Here is a 13,184-nt window from a genome sequence, read left to right as displayed (position 1 = left end):
GCCGTTGTGACTCTTCTGCCTTGGAACCGATAGGCGGAACTGATTCCGTTGTCTATCCATCAAACCGGAGAACCAGAAGGGCTCTGTCACAAATCGGTAAGTAGCACAGCGGGAGGTCCTCCTTAGTACATTTTACACAGGGCTTTAAGATGGACAAAGCACCGGCCTCAGAACCGCTGTTTGAGTGCGTGGCTATGGACGCTGAGGCCCAGAAAGCCTTCCCCTGGCCTGAGGGGTATTTCGAAAGGCCCCAAGACTCGTCCTAGGAAGGCTCCGGCCTAAGCCCAGAATTGAGCAATGGCCCCAGTCCCCAGTGTCCCAATCAGGGCGAAAGAAATGTTGAGTCACGTGGCAGGTGTCTGTGCTCTGGGGTGGGGCACCGCGCTGAAAGGTAAATCCGGGGTCCTGGCGTTCCATGAACGGCGTCCGTAACCGTGCAAAGCCCTGCATTAGAAGTGCGCTTACATTACCTGCGCCAGAAGGGTTCGGAGAACTTATGCTGCGGGCCCATGAATCTTGTTGTCTTTTTAAAGGACTGGAAGACGGCCGTGAGCAACTCTGACGCACCAGCACCTCCGGCGAATCACCTGAAGAAGTCCCCGCTGCTCCCGCCCCCACCACCAGTGCGGCGATCTTCCAATGTGACTCCGGCGACTCCCATGCCCCCGAAACCATCCCAGCAGGATCTTTTCCCTTTACCGCCACCTCCCGGAGAGGCCGAGCTCCCACCGCCGCCAGATTTTAATGACGAGCCCCCCAACTTCGTGCCTCCCCCACCTCCTGCAGCTGGTGCTGGGGGTGAATTTCCGTTACCACCTCCTCCCCCTCCTCCACTACTCCAACCCGCAGAGCCCAGCAAACCTCTCCCGCCCATCACCAAAAAGCCTCCCATGCCTCCGAAAAGGCAGGAGAATCCAGGACCACCCCCTGGGGGTGCAGGGGGAGAACAAGATTTTATGTCTGATCTAATGAAAGCTTTGCAGAAGAAGAGAGGCAACATGTCCTAAAGATGTTTTTGTTTCTGAAGGAAATAGAAAGTATATCTACATAATTATGTCTTTTTCTAATTGTGTTTTAATTATTGCATTCTTGAGACAACTTAGTGTTTTTGTAAAATACTGACTTTGCAATAGAAATGATGTACATATTTTCTGTCAGTCATTAACCTTTTTAGGATTGACTTGTGTCTTCATGTAGAGCAAATGAATATATCCTTGTTTTTTGGAGTGACCAAAATGATGGTGTGTTTCATTTGTTTTATAATAGGAGAATTACATACAATTGAACATCTTATATAGATGCGTTATTTGTTTCCGGAACCTAAAGAACTCAGAGGCATAGCCTGCAAAGCAAAACATCGCTCCATTTAATGTCATTTCACAATCATTACATTAGCAATACTTCATATAACACTGAAATTCCAGTACAGCCATTGTTCAGTTATCACTCAAGTCCACGGTGATCCCGACTAAACTCCAAGCGTTCTTATTAGCAATTTGTAACATAAAATGAAATGTTCTCTGAAAGGTGACATCCAATGTTAGGTAGTGTAGGAGTAATTAGTAAAGTGAGATAGGCATTTTTTTTTTTAGCAAAAAGGAGCCTGGTAAGAACTCAGGTTTACAAAGCTCTGAATAGTTCCATATGAGGGTCCTCAAAGACCTCGAGGGTAAAAATAAATCTAATGCTTTTGTTTAGTCATGGAGAGGACACTACAGTTATCATTTTTACTATAATTTACATTTCCCCATGATTGACATAGCACAAGATTCCAGAGAGTCATGCATTAATTCATTGGGTGAAAAATGTCTTCATTGTTAAAAATGATTCAAGTGATTTTCAAATTATTGATTAGAACACAAACCCGGAACATTTTTCAGAAGTAGTTCAGGATCAAGTTTTTTTGACTAACTTTATTTCTCATAGTTAAATCATTTATATTTCATTATTATAAAAACCAATGACGCATCAATATGCAATTTCTCAGATTATTTTATATTAAAAGTCCAGTAATAAAAATGTATTCCTAATTAAGACTAAACTTTCATCAGGATGAGCAGCTGACTTTGAGATCTTTTGCCCATAAAGGGGTAGGAGAAGAGTACCCTGCTCTCTCCGATAATGACTGCTTCTGGAAAGGATGCTGAAGAACTTGCTGTAAAAGATGAACCTAAAAAATTAGAACAATTAAAAACTTCACTAGGAGAGAGAGAAGAAATTCTAACAAAATCGTTTCTCAAGCTTATTTAAAAGCCTTTATATTATTTAATGACATGTTAACATATACATTCTGGGCACACAGTATCATTACAAACTGAAACCACGTTTATTTTGTTTTTTCATTTTTGTTTCAATTTTTGAAAAAAACCCTTACCTTCTGTCTTAGAATCAATACTGTGTATTGGTTCTAAAGCAGAAGAGTGGTAAGGACTAGGCAATGGAAGTTATATGATTTGCCTAGGGATGCATAGCTAGGAAGAGTTGGGAGCCAGATTTGAACCAAGGACCTCCTATCAATAGGTCTGGCTCTCAATCTACTGAGCCACCCAGCTGTACCCCAAGCTTATTTTGTTTTAATAATATGTAGCACCTACTATTTGCCAGACACTGTGCCAAATGCTTTACAATTACTTTCATTTGATCCTCACAATAACACCAGGAGGTAGATGTTATTATGATCCCCATTTTACAGATGAAGAAACTGAGGTAAACAGGTTATGTGACTTTCCCAGGATCCCAGAGCTAGTGTCTTAGAGGCTGGATTGTTCTCAGATCTTCCTGAATCTGGGCTTAGTGTTCTAAGTTCTAATTCTAGTCCTGGGCTTTGGGACCTTGATCAAGTTACTGTGGCATTCACTCAAGAGTCCTAAGTCTCTTAAAACTTACTGTGGCCTAGATTTTTTTGAAAATTCTGTCAATATTCTCCTTTTCAATATGAGCTAAGCTGCATTTTTAAATGATGAAACCAAGTAGGTGGTGCAGTGTATAGAGTGTCAAGCTTGGAGTCAGAAATAATTGGCTTCCCACATTCAAATCCAGCCTCAGAAACTTCTTAGCTGTGTGACTCTGGGCAAGTCATTTAATCTTGTTTGCCTTAGTTCCTCATCTCTAAAATGAGCTGGAGAAGAAAATGGAAAAAAAACACTATAATATCTTTGCCAAGAAAACTCCAAATTGGGTCACAAAGAATAGGACCTGTTTTTTTTCCTTTTAGTGTCAGATACTCCTTTTCCTCAAGACCAAAACTTAAATTTTTATCAAAAGACAAATCACAAGACTCTTGGTATGAAATTCAGTTTAGCCTATGTAGATAAGCCTACCAACAATAGCAAAACTTTTTAAAATACATGGCATTTAAAGGAATTAAAATGTATAGAAAAAGTTCAACCATCTTACTTCTGAAAAATCATTCATTTCTGCTTTTCGCACTGCAGATTCTGCCATCCAATTCTTCAGTACATATCTAGGATTGACACCTAAACAAGATAAATAACCTTAACTCACTTATGAGTTTTGTAAGAAACAAGAGAGTATATCTCTTTATTCCTAATGTCAGCGGACTTAATGGATTGTCAGAGTTTTCAAAGCAGAAAAAATTAGTGGTATACTTCAAAACATTCCAAAGATCCTTTAAAATTTTGAAGCAGCATTTTATCATGTAAATAGTTCAATCAGAATACACTATTCATAGTCACTATTTCAAAACAAAGAAAAAAATCATCTGAATAGGGAGCTCCCCATATGTTCAGGAGTAGGCCTATCTTTCATTCACAGTCAGGATAGAGCCTGGGGCACTATCAGTTGAGTGACTTGCCAACCATCACAAAATAAAACAAGTCAGAAAGAAGCAGGACTTAATCTCAGGCCTTCCTGTGACTCCAAAGTGAGCTTTTCCATATACCATGCTACCTGAACAAAGATAAATTCTGAAATTTTGCTTCTGATTTCAATTTCAATCTATGCTATCACGGAAGCTCCTTATCTTTAAAACTATTTGCAGAAACTAGGAATACTTTCAATCAGCTATCTACCATAGGAAAAAAATTATCTTTACCATGGTGTCCTTGATACACAAAAATAACACTACTCACCATCAATATGACATTTTTTGAGTTATTTTTCAATAATGATGATAATTTTTTTTCAGATGAAGCCACATTAATTCAAGTAGTATAACCACCCTTTTAACCATGACAAACAACTTGCAAGATTGTGTAAGCCTACAAAAAAAAGAACAAAGCTAATAGACTCATAAGGATGTTTCAGCCCATGACCTTGGCATGAATACTAATTAGCAAATGTACTTAACCAAAAGTCAAGGTTGGAATATATGAAGGGCTTGTATACGACATGGAGTTAAGGAAATTCTTCTTTGTAATTTAAAACTTCAGTTTTTTTCTTCAGAAACATATCCCTTGTTACTGCCATTGATTGCCCACATTAACCAGAAAATTGGGAAAAACAACAAATTGGAGGATGTCAATTTAGAAGTGAGCAAGATAAAAATCAAACTAGAGTTTGCCTTCCCTTATTCCTCCTGTTTCTTCCTGCATTTGCCAAATTTACCCACCCTCCTCCTCCCCTTCCAAAAACCAACTATGCCTAAAAACTTCCTACACTTTAGTATTAAAAAAAATTGTAAAAATAGGAATAAAAATGTTACAGTTATCAATAATGTTATTAGTTCCTTTAGCATGTGATGTCTTAAAAGAGATTTATACCATCATATTGAAAAGGATTCTGGAAATATCTTTTGGGAAATTACATAGCAAAGGACAAATTGTGAAATTTCTCTCTGACATATCCAAAAAACACAACTTACATCTTTTTTGGTAGCATTTCTAATTTGAATACTGTGCTTTGGAAGCTGTTAATAAAACTAGATAAAGAAGTGACTAAAGAATTAGCAAGGGAAATTTTTAAATGCTCTTTTATACCAAAAAAACAACTTAGAACAGATTTTAATTTGCTTTTTCTGTATTACTAATAGAAAACAAACCCTTTAAAATCAGAATATTGTGTGTATCACAGCTGGTAGAGATCTAGCTCAAACCTAGGAAAAGGTTTGCCCTTTATCAAGTAGTTTAAGGTAGTCTGTCTAATTAATTCCAATATCAGATTTGCTCCTAAGCATTATTTCATTTTCAGAAAAAAAACTCTAATAGTTAGAAATATTTAATCTTAATCAGGCAAAATGCCCTTGTCTACAGGATACAGTGAAAGATTTCTTACTGAAGGAGCTTACAGTCTAAAAATGCCCACAGGCCATTAACCATCCCATTTCTGTCCTTTAGCCTGAAATGCAGCCTACATAAGAATGAAATATTCCTATGCTTCACCTACCTACTCTGCTGTATCACTACCAGCATTCCTTTTTTTTTTTTTTAAAGCATTTGCCATGTGAAGATTGCATAAGTGATGAGAATTACATTTGTAATTTTCTGGGATTAGAGTCAACTTTGTTTAATCTTAAAATGCACTTTTTGGACTAGACGACAATTTTGTTTTTTACAAAACATTTGAATCTCAAGTTGGAAATTCAACCCAGAAATGATTTGAGGATCTCTCCTTTCTCTGGCTCACCACCCTCCACCAAGGTAAACTTGCTAATTCCAATATCTGGAAATCCTCCATGAATGCACTTGGGCTCTAAGAATTCCAAACATCCAACAGACTTATTCATGCTATAAAGACTTAACAAATTATGTCTAAATTCAATCATCCCCCAACCTCAATGATATGCCACATAGAGATGGATACAAACAAACCCCCTCATGAGCACAACTGTACTGCTGAGGAATCAGAACCATGAGGACCCAGGTTCAAGTCCCACCTCTGGCACATACTGAGCCTGTGACCCTGGGCAAGTCCTTCCCTGTGTAGGCAGCTCTAAGCCTGCAAACTGCAGAGAAGGGCCCAGCCTGCCCTGGCAGGGGTCGCTCCTCCTCAGAAGCTCCCTAGGCCCGAGAGATCCCAAGTCTAGTCTTCCATACAGGATATCTAACTATGCTGTGAGCAGGCCTGACCAGTGTGGGCCAGGGTTCCCTCTTTCTTGCCTTGCTTTTCTTTTGCTAAAAGGATCCTTGCTTTGCTGCCCCTCTCCTTTGTCCCCAAAGTCCAGGTGTCCTTCTGTAAAAATGGAGATTTGAACCCTGGACTTCAATTCCCAGAAGTCCTTGGCCATTTCCCAGAATGCTTTGTAACCTCACCTGAATTCTCACCTAGGCTGAGGACACAATGGTATTTAAACTGACTCCTCCTACTGCTCGCTCTCTTGGCTTCTGCTTCTAGGGACATGTGTCTCCTGAGATGTAATAAGTGAAATTGAATGGGCCTTTCAGCCCTCCTAGGCACGTGCTTTCTTATTTTGTATTTTCTTTATTTCTTAATCTTTAATAAACCTCATAAAAATATAATACTTTTATTACTAGAAACTAAATTTTAATCTTAACACTTCTAACCAAAGTCCAGTTCTCAAGCTCTCTGCTGTTTGCTCTTCTAGAAGACCACAATAGACACGGTTCTTCCAAGAATGGGCTGGAGCAGCTGCACCCTCAAAACTCAGGTGGGTTGGCAGAGTCACCCCTTCTATTAACCCTTCTCCATTTCCACACGTGGGGCCTCAGAAAGGAACTTTGATCAAGTGAGTCTGCTTTCTGACTCAGGTGGGCTCATTGTTGCCCTGGAGTTGTTCAGTTCCTCCTTCCCTGAACCCCTCCTAAAACATATGCTTTAAACAAAATAGCTGGGCCTGATTGCTTTGGCAATATTAACTGTAATTTGTTCAGAGGCTTAGAGACCATGCGATGAAGTATATAGAGTATGGGTCTTGGCATCAGAAAGGTGACAAGGGGAAAGTCACTTAACCTCTATGCACCTCAGTTTTTCCCTCTGTAAAATGGAGATGATAGTATATGCAGAAATTAGCTCATAAGGTTATGAGAAGTTCAAATGACATAATGTATATCAAGTGCTTTGCAAACTTTCCAAGTTATATCTAAATGCTAGTTTTGATGATGATGATGTTCTTTACAATGCCACAATTTAAGCACAGAAATGACCATTCATCACCTACTTATATTTATAGCCACAAAGACTATATCACTAGTAACATCATCTTTGAATAGGAGACAAATACTCAAGACCAAATCTTACTACCATCATCATCAAACACGTTCATTTAATACATTTTTAAGTGCTGACATGCTAAGCATTATGGTCAATTAATAAGAAATGGTCATTGCTTTTATTTTCAGTTTGCTTTTTTTTTTAACTCCAGGTTTGCATTAATATGCATTATTCTAATTTTAATTCTATGCAATTCTACAAGCATTTATTAAGCACCTACTCTGTGATATACAAAGATATACAATCAATATTACAACCAAAAATAATTCTCCCTATAAAGCAAAGTATATTTCTATGGGGGGTGGAGGGGGGGAGAGAGAAGACTTTTAATGAAATAAAGAACTTTAGGGACAGCAAGGTGGCTCAGAGAGCCAGGCCTAGCTCTGGGAGGTCATAATTCAAATATAGCCTAAGACACTTCTTAGCTGTGTGACCCCAGGCAAGTCAGTGAACCCTCATTGCTTAGCCCTTCCAGCTCTTCTACCTTGGAACAGATACTTCATATCAATTTTAAGATAGAAAGTAAGGATTATTTAAAAAGAGGGAAGGAGGATGAGAGAGAGAGAGTGAGAGAGAGCAAGAGAGAGAGAGAGAGAGAGAGAGAGAGAGAGAGAGAGAGATTGAAAGAGAGATAACTTTTAAGGATATTTAAATGTTCAGAACTAAGTAAAAACTTCAAAATGAAAACACAAGAGTCAAGAGAAACTTATTAAAGTACATTCATTTGAGCAACCAGAAGGACATATATGATGATATGATATCCCTTGAGGGCATTCTTCTCTTCAATGGGTACTTAAAGAGTCAAATAAGAAAAATGGAAATTCTACTAGTGATTTATTCTTTTCTAAGTGTCCTAAGAGGAGAAAAAAGAGGAGAAAGGAGGAGATGGAACTTGCTAGTTTTTATAACTGGAGTGTATAAGAAGAATACATCAAGATGGAGGATGAGGTAAGGAATGTGGCCATCAGCTGACCCTCCCGTTTCTCTGAAACTGACACAGAGGAAGGCTGAGCCCACATGCACACACACACATCCAGGTGTAGAGTTTGATTTAGAAACACATCAATCTCAATAGAGTAACAAGTAGGAAAAGGGAAGGGGCTAAGAGAAATGATAATACTGGGAGAGAGTAGAGGCAAGCAAAAACAAACTTCCTGATCTTAAAGAAAGAGTTAGAGGACAAAAAAAAATTTTTACAAGATCTAAAATCTAAAGATGATCCCATCAATTTAAGAATAGTTGAACAAACTGGAATCTAAGGGAGTAAAAGAATATTACTGGTTCATAAAAAAAAATGACAAAAGAGACCATTTTAGAGCATTCTGGGTAGTATGAATAGATATGGAGTGAAGTGAGCAAAACAAGGAGAACAATTTATACAAAGATTACATAACAGTATTATAAAGAATACATTGGCCAGAATTTTTCATTCTTTTTCAAAACTATTTTTCTTTATATAGTTGCCACATCCAAAAATGTGTCTTTTTCAGCACCTTAAGTCCATCACCTTTGTTAGAGGTAGCAAATATATATTTGTTTTGCTTGACTATGTTTATTTTTTTCCTCAGTTTTTAATTGAGGAGGTTTGGGGAAGTAACAGTAGTGATTATAAAAATGAGAGAAAGAAAGCCACTGGAATATTTTTTAGATGCAGAGAAGAAAAGAGAAAGAAACTCAGAAGAAATACATTTATGCAGGGCAGTTTTCAAAGTAATAAGGAAATACTTTTAAAAAAACAGTATGCTATGAAGATTGATGATTTTATATACAGTCTTCTTTTGTGTTCTGCTTTGAAGAATGGCACATGGGCTTTCCCTAGAATAATTTACCTATGGTCTATATTTCCTTTGTTACTGTTCCACATTCCTGAAAATGGTTTGGTCCAGAACCCAAAGACTTTGTTCCATCTGAGTTCCTCCTCTTAAAACATCCCTTTAACTGGGCACACTGGATTGTATAAAGTATGTAGAATTTGAAATATTCCCAGTTTTTATTATGAAATAAACAAGCATTCTAATCTAACGACTCTAGTATGGAATAAAATTTAATTAGAAAGTCCAAATCTTGGCAATCTTCAAAATTCAAATGAATAGAGGCCCAAAAGTAAATAATTTCAGAATTAAAACACTTTTGTCTCCTAGGAAGCTATATTAATATTTAATGAACATGAGCATCTGATTTTTTTTAATAGTTACAACTTCCTCATCGATTGTCCCTTCAGCAGGGACAATATTAGGAAAAAAATGTATATATGAGAAATTATATATGAGCTAATTAAAAAAAGTTATTAGTATGCCTTAAAATAGCCTCAAGTTATATGATGAAATAAAGAATGCCATATAATCCTTATTCCAAGGCTTATGGATTACTTAAATTTATTCTATTTAAATTAATACTCAGTTCCTTTACATAACCATTTTCAGATTAAAAATTTTTGTTGCCTGAAAATAATTTTCAAAGCTAAGTATGACAACTGATTCACTTACTTGTCATTCTTTTTCTTCTTCTGGAATCTGAGTCATTCATGTTACTAAATATGAACACACAAAAGGGAAAATTAGAAATCAACTTTCTCTATTTTTATTTGTATGTATTATTTTATTTTTAAGTGTTGATGTTTTATTTTTACATTAAGTATATTTACATATTCCTTCCATTTTATGGGGTCTTTTATAACAAAAATTTAAAAAGACAATTAAATAAAAAATAATCCAGAAACCTCATTTAAAAGTGAATGCAAAACATTTAAAGATCATCTAATTGAAATATTAAATAAATTATTTAGAACAATTAGTAAAAAATGAGTCCTGTCAAATCCTTTTATGAAAAAAATAATACGGTACTGATACCTAAACCAAGAAGAGCAAAAATAGAGAAAGAAAATTATAGGCTGATTTCATTAATTAATATAAATGCAAAAATTCTAAATAAAATATTAGCCAGGAGACCACAATAATATATCACAAAAATCATAAATTATAATTAAACATGATTTATGCCAGATACACAGGGATGATTTGATATAAGGAAAACTATTAACATAATTGATTATATCAACAAAAAAATGACAAAAATTATATGATTATATCAATAGAAGCAGAAAAGGCTTTTGACAAAATACAACACTCATACCTGTTAAAAACACTTAAAAGCATGGGCATAAATGGATTTGTTCTTATATTAATAAGATATATAACTTAAAACCATCAGCAAACATCTGTAATGGAGAAAGTCAGAAGCCTTCCCTATAAAATCAGGAGTAAACAAGGATGCTCATTATCACCAATATTATTTAATATTATACTAGAAATGCTATTAATAGTATACAAAAAGAAAAAGAAATTGAAATATGTGCAAAGAGGTAATAAAACTATCTCTTTTTGCAGATAATATGATGATACATATAGAAATCCTACAGATTCAATTAAAACTTTACTGAAACTATCAATAATTTTAGCACGGTTCCCAGCTGTGTGACCCTGGGCAAGTGACTTGACCCCCATTGCCTAACCCTTACCACTCTTCTGCCTTGGAGCGCTCCAAGGCAGAAGAGTGGTAAGGGTTAGGCCAATACACACACACACACTCAGTATTGACTCCAAGACAGAAGGTAAGGGTTTAAAAAAAATTTTTTTAATTAATTTTAGCACAGTAGCAGTATATAAAATAAGCCCATATAAATCAGAATTTCTATATATACTAATAATGTCCTGTGAAAAGAGATAGTAAGAGATAACTCATTCAAATTAACAATAAATATAAGAAAATACCTAGGAGTATATCTTCCAAAGAAAATCTAGAAACCATGTGAACATAATTATGAAACACTTTTTATAAGAATAAAGTTAGATTTAACTAATCAGAGAAATATTGTTTATGGGTGGGCAGAACCAATATAATCTAAATGGTAATCCTACCAAAACTAATCTACTTACTCTCAATTCCATCCAATTAAATTAGCAAAAACAATATTATTTGGAAAAACAGTCAAGAATATCAAAAGAAATAATGAAAATAAAATGTTAAAGGAAAAGGTCTTATAGTACCAAATTTTAAACTATATTATAAAGCAGTAATTATCAAAACTATTTGGTACTGTCCAAGAAATAGATCAGGGTAACAGAATACAATGAATAGTAGTAAAAGGTTATAGTAACCTTGTGTTTGATAAAGTTAAAGATACAAGTTTTGGAAATAAGAATTCAATATTTGGTAAAAATTGTTGAGAAAACTAGAAAGCAGTTTGGCAGAAACTACTTATAGATGAATATCTTACACCATTTACCAAGCAAGATATGACCAAAATGGATATATGGCCTAGTTTTAAAGAGAGATATTATAAAGGAATTGGAACAGGAACATATTACCTATAAAATCTATGGATAGGAGAAGAATTTATGAATAAACAAAAGATAAAAAGCATTGTAAAATGTAAAATGGAGAATTTTGAATACATTAAATTGGAAGGTTTTTGTCCAAATAAAGCCAAGATTATTAAAAAAAAAAAAGCAAGACGGAAAAAATATTTATAGACAGTTTCTTGAATAGAAGTTTCATTTATAGTGTGGAAAAGAAACAAGGCTGACAGTTGTTGAGGGAAGGGGCAATTGGGAGTGGCAGTTGGGTCTTGTGACTAGCACTTCCTTCCTGCCAGGTTGGACTTCCTTCCTGGTGTTGGAGGAAGGAGGAGCTTTTTCTGTCCAGTCCGGTGAGGAGTGCCTCTACTCCATTCAGCCCGAAGACACAGGCTTCTGAAGGTTAGAATTGTTCTTATTTGCTTTCTGTCTACTGCTAAGATTCTGAATTAGACAAAGAGAGGACTGACATAGAGTAGATGGGAGTGGGAGAAACCTTCCGCCAACCTCTGGGGCCTGGCCTCAGCTCTGAAGCTAAGGAAAAACTCCAATCCCAACTGGTTATTAAACTTTATATTATTTGAACTCACAGTCAGATAAGTGGACTATTGTTTCTGTGCATAGAGGGAACTGAACATCAGTTCAGTCATTCAACGACAAACAGTCCTTATCGGACCCCTGCTGCTTCCTCTTGGCAGGAGGAACCTCACATTATCCCCCGGTTTTTCATTATCCTTGCCATCTCTCCCAATAAATATTACAATAGAGAACTTTGTCAAGTATATAAGAATATGAGCCATTCTCAAATTGATAGTTAAAAGATATGAACAGATAATTTCTGGATAAAGAAATCAAAACTATATATAATTATATGAAAAAATGTTCTAAATCATTATTGACTAGAGAAATGCAAATCAAAACAACTTTAAGATATCATTTCACACCTATCAGAGATTGGCTAAAATGACAAAAGGGCCAAATGACAAATGTTGGAAGGGATGTGGAAAAATGGGGACACTAATACATTGTTAGTGAAACTCTGAACTGATCCAACCAGTATGGAGAGCAATCTGGAATTATTCTCAAATAGTTATAAAATTGTGTATGCTTTTTGATACAACAATACCACTATGCAGTTTATTTCCTCATGTGATCAAGGAAAAGGGGGGGGAAATCTCTATGTTCTAAAATATTTATAGCAGCTCTCTTTATGGTAGCAAAGAACTAGAAACTGAAGGGATGTCCATAAATTGGAGAATGTCTGAACCAGTTGTGGTATATAATTGTAATGGAATACTACTGCACAATAAGAAATAACAAACAAGATGATCACAAGAACACCTGGAAAGATTTACATGAAATTATACAAAGTGAAGTGAGCAGAACCAAAAGAATGTTGTACACAGTAACAACAATAATGTATGATGATCAACAGTGAATGACAACTATTATTGACAAGGCAAAGATCCAGGACAACTCCAAAAGCCTCATTTTGAAAAAGGATATCCACCACCACAGAAGGAACAGACAGAATTCAGATTAAAACATATGCTTCACTTTACTTCTTCAATGAGTTTTTCTTTAGTGTAAACAGCATGTCTTGTTTCACAACATGACAAACAAGAGAAATATGTATTAAATGATAATATATGTACAACTTATATCATATTACCTGCCTTCTTTAGGGAAGGGGGCCCAGGT

At 35.8% G+C, this 13,184-nt stretch overlaps 2 protein-coding genes across 10 annotated transcripts in view; one reads left to right on the top strand and one right to left on the bottom strand.

Annotated features, from left to right (window-relative positions):
- The window catches only part of APBB1IP (amyloid beta precursor protein binding family B member 1 interacting protein), a 129,397-nt gene extending 128,161 nt beyond the window's left edge, over positions 1 to 1,236 (top strand). For both annotated transcript variants that reach the window (XM_001376084.5, XM_016426336.2), the window contains exon 14: positions 534 to 1,236. In XM_001376084.5, coding sequence (XP_001376121.3) covers positions 534 to 1,007 — 474 coding nt within the window. In that variant the 3' untranslated portion in view covers positions 1,008 to 1,236. The remainder of the gene's footprint in view (positions 1 to 533) is intronic.
- A 107-nt stretch (positions 1,237 to 1,343) lies between these two features.
- Positions 1,344 to 13,184, bottom strand: part of LOC103092739 (protein adenylyltransferase SelO-like) — a 55,577-nt gene continuing 43,736 nt past the window's right edge. For 4 of the 8 annotated variants that reach the window (XM_016426337.2, XM_016426338.2, XM_016426341.2 and 1 more), the window contains 3 exons: positions 9,615 to 9,658; positions 3,397 to 3,476; positions 1,344 to 2,170 (listed from right to left, as the gene is read on the bottom strand). In XM_016426337.2, the coding sequence (XP_016281823.2) occupies positions 2,048 to 2,170; positions 3,397 to 3,476; positions 9,615 to 9,658 (247 nt within the window). In that variant the 3' untranslated portion in view covers positions 1,344 to 2,047. Of the gene's footprint in view, positions 2,171 to 3,395; positions 3,477 to 4,091; positions 4,221 to 9,614; positions 9,659 to 13,184 lie in introns of those variants that run through there. The other 4 variants (XR_008912419.1, XM_016426342.2, XR_001625165.2 and 1 more) reach the window with 3 other exon arrangements.

The sequence above is a fragment of the Monodelphis domestica genome, chromosome 5, assembly GCF_027887165.1.
Source record: "Monodelphis domestica isolate mMonDom1 chromosome 5, mMonDom1.pri, whole genome shotgun sequence".
In the NCBI taxonomy this organism is placed as follows: domain Eukaryota; kingdom Metazoa; phylum Chordata; class Mammalia; order Didelphimorphia; family Didelphidae; genus Monodelphis; species Monodelphis domestica.
Note: the sequence above shows the minus strand (reverse complement) of the source record. Positions and strands in the feature narration are given on the sequence as shown.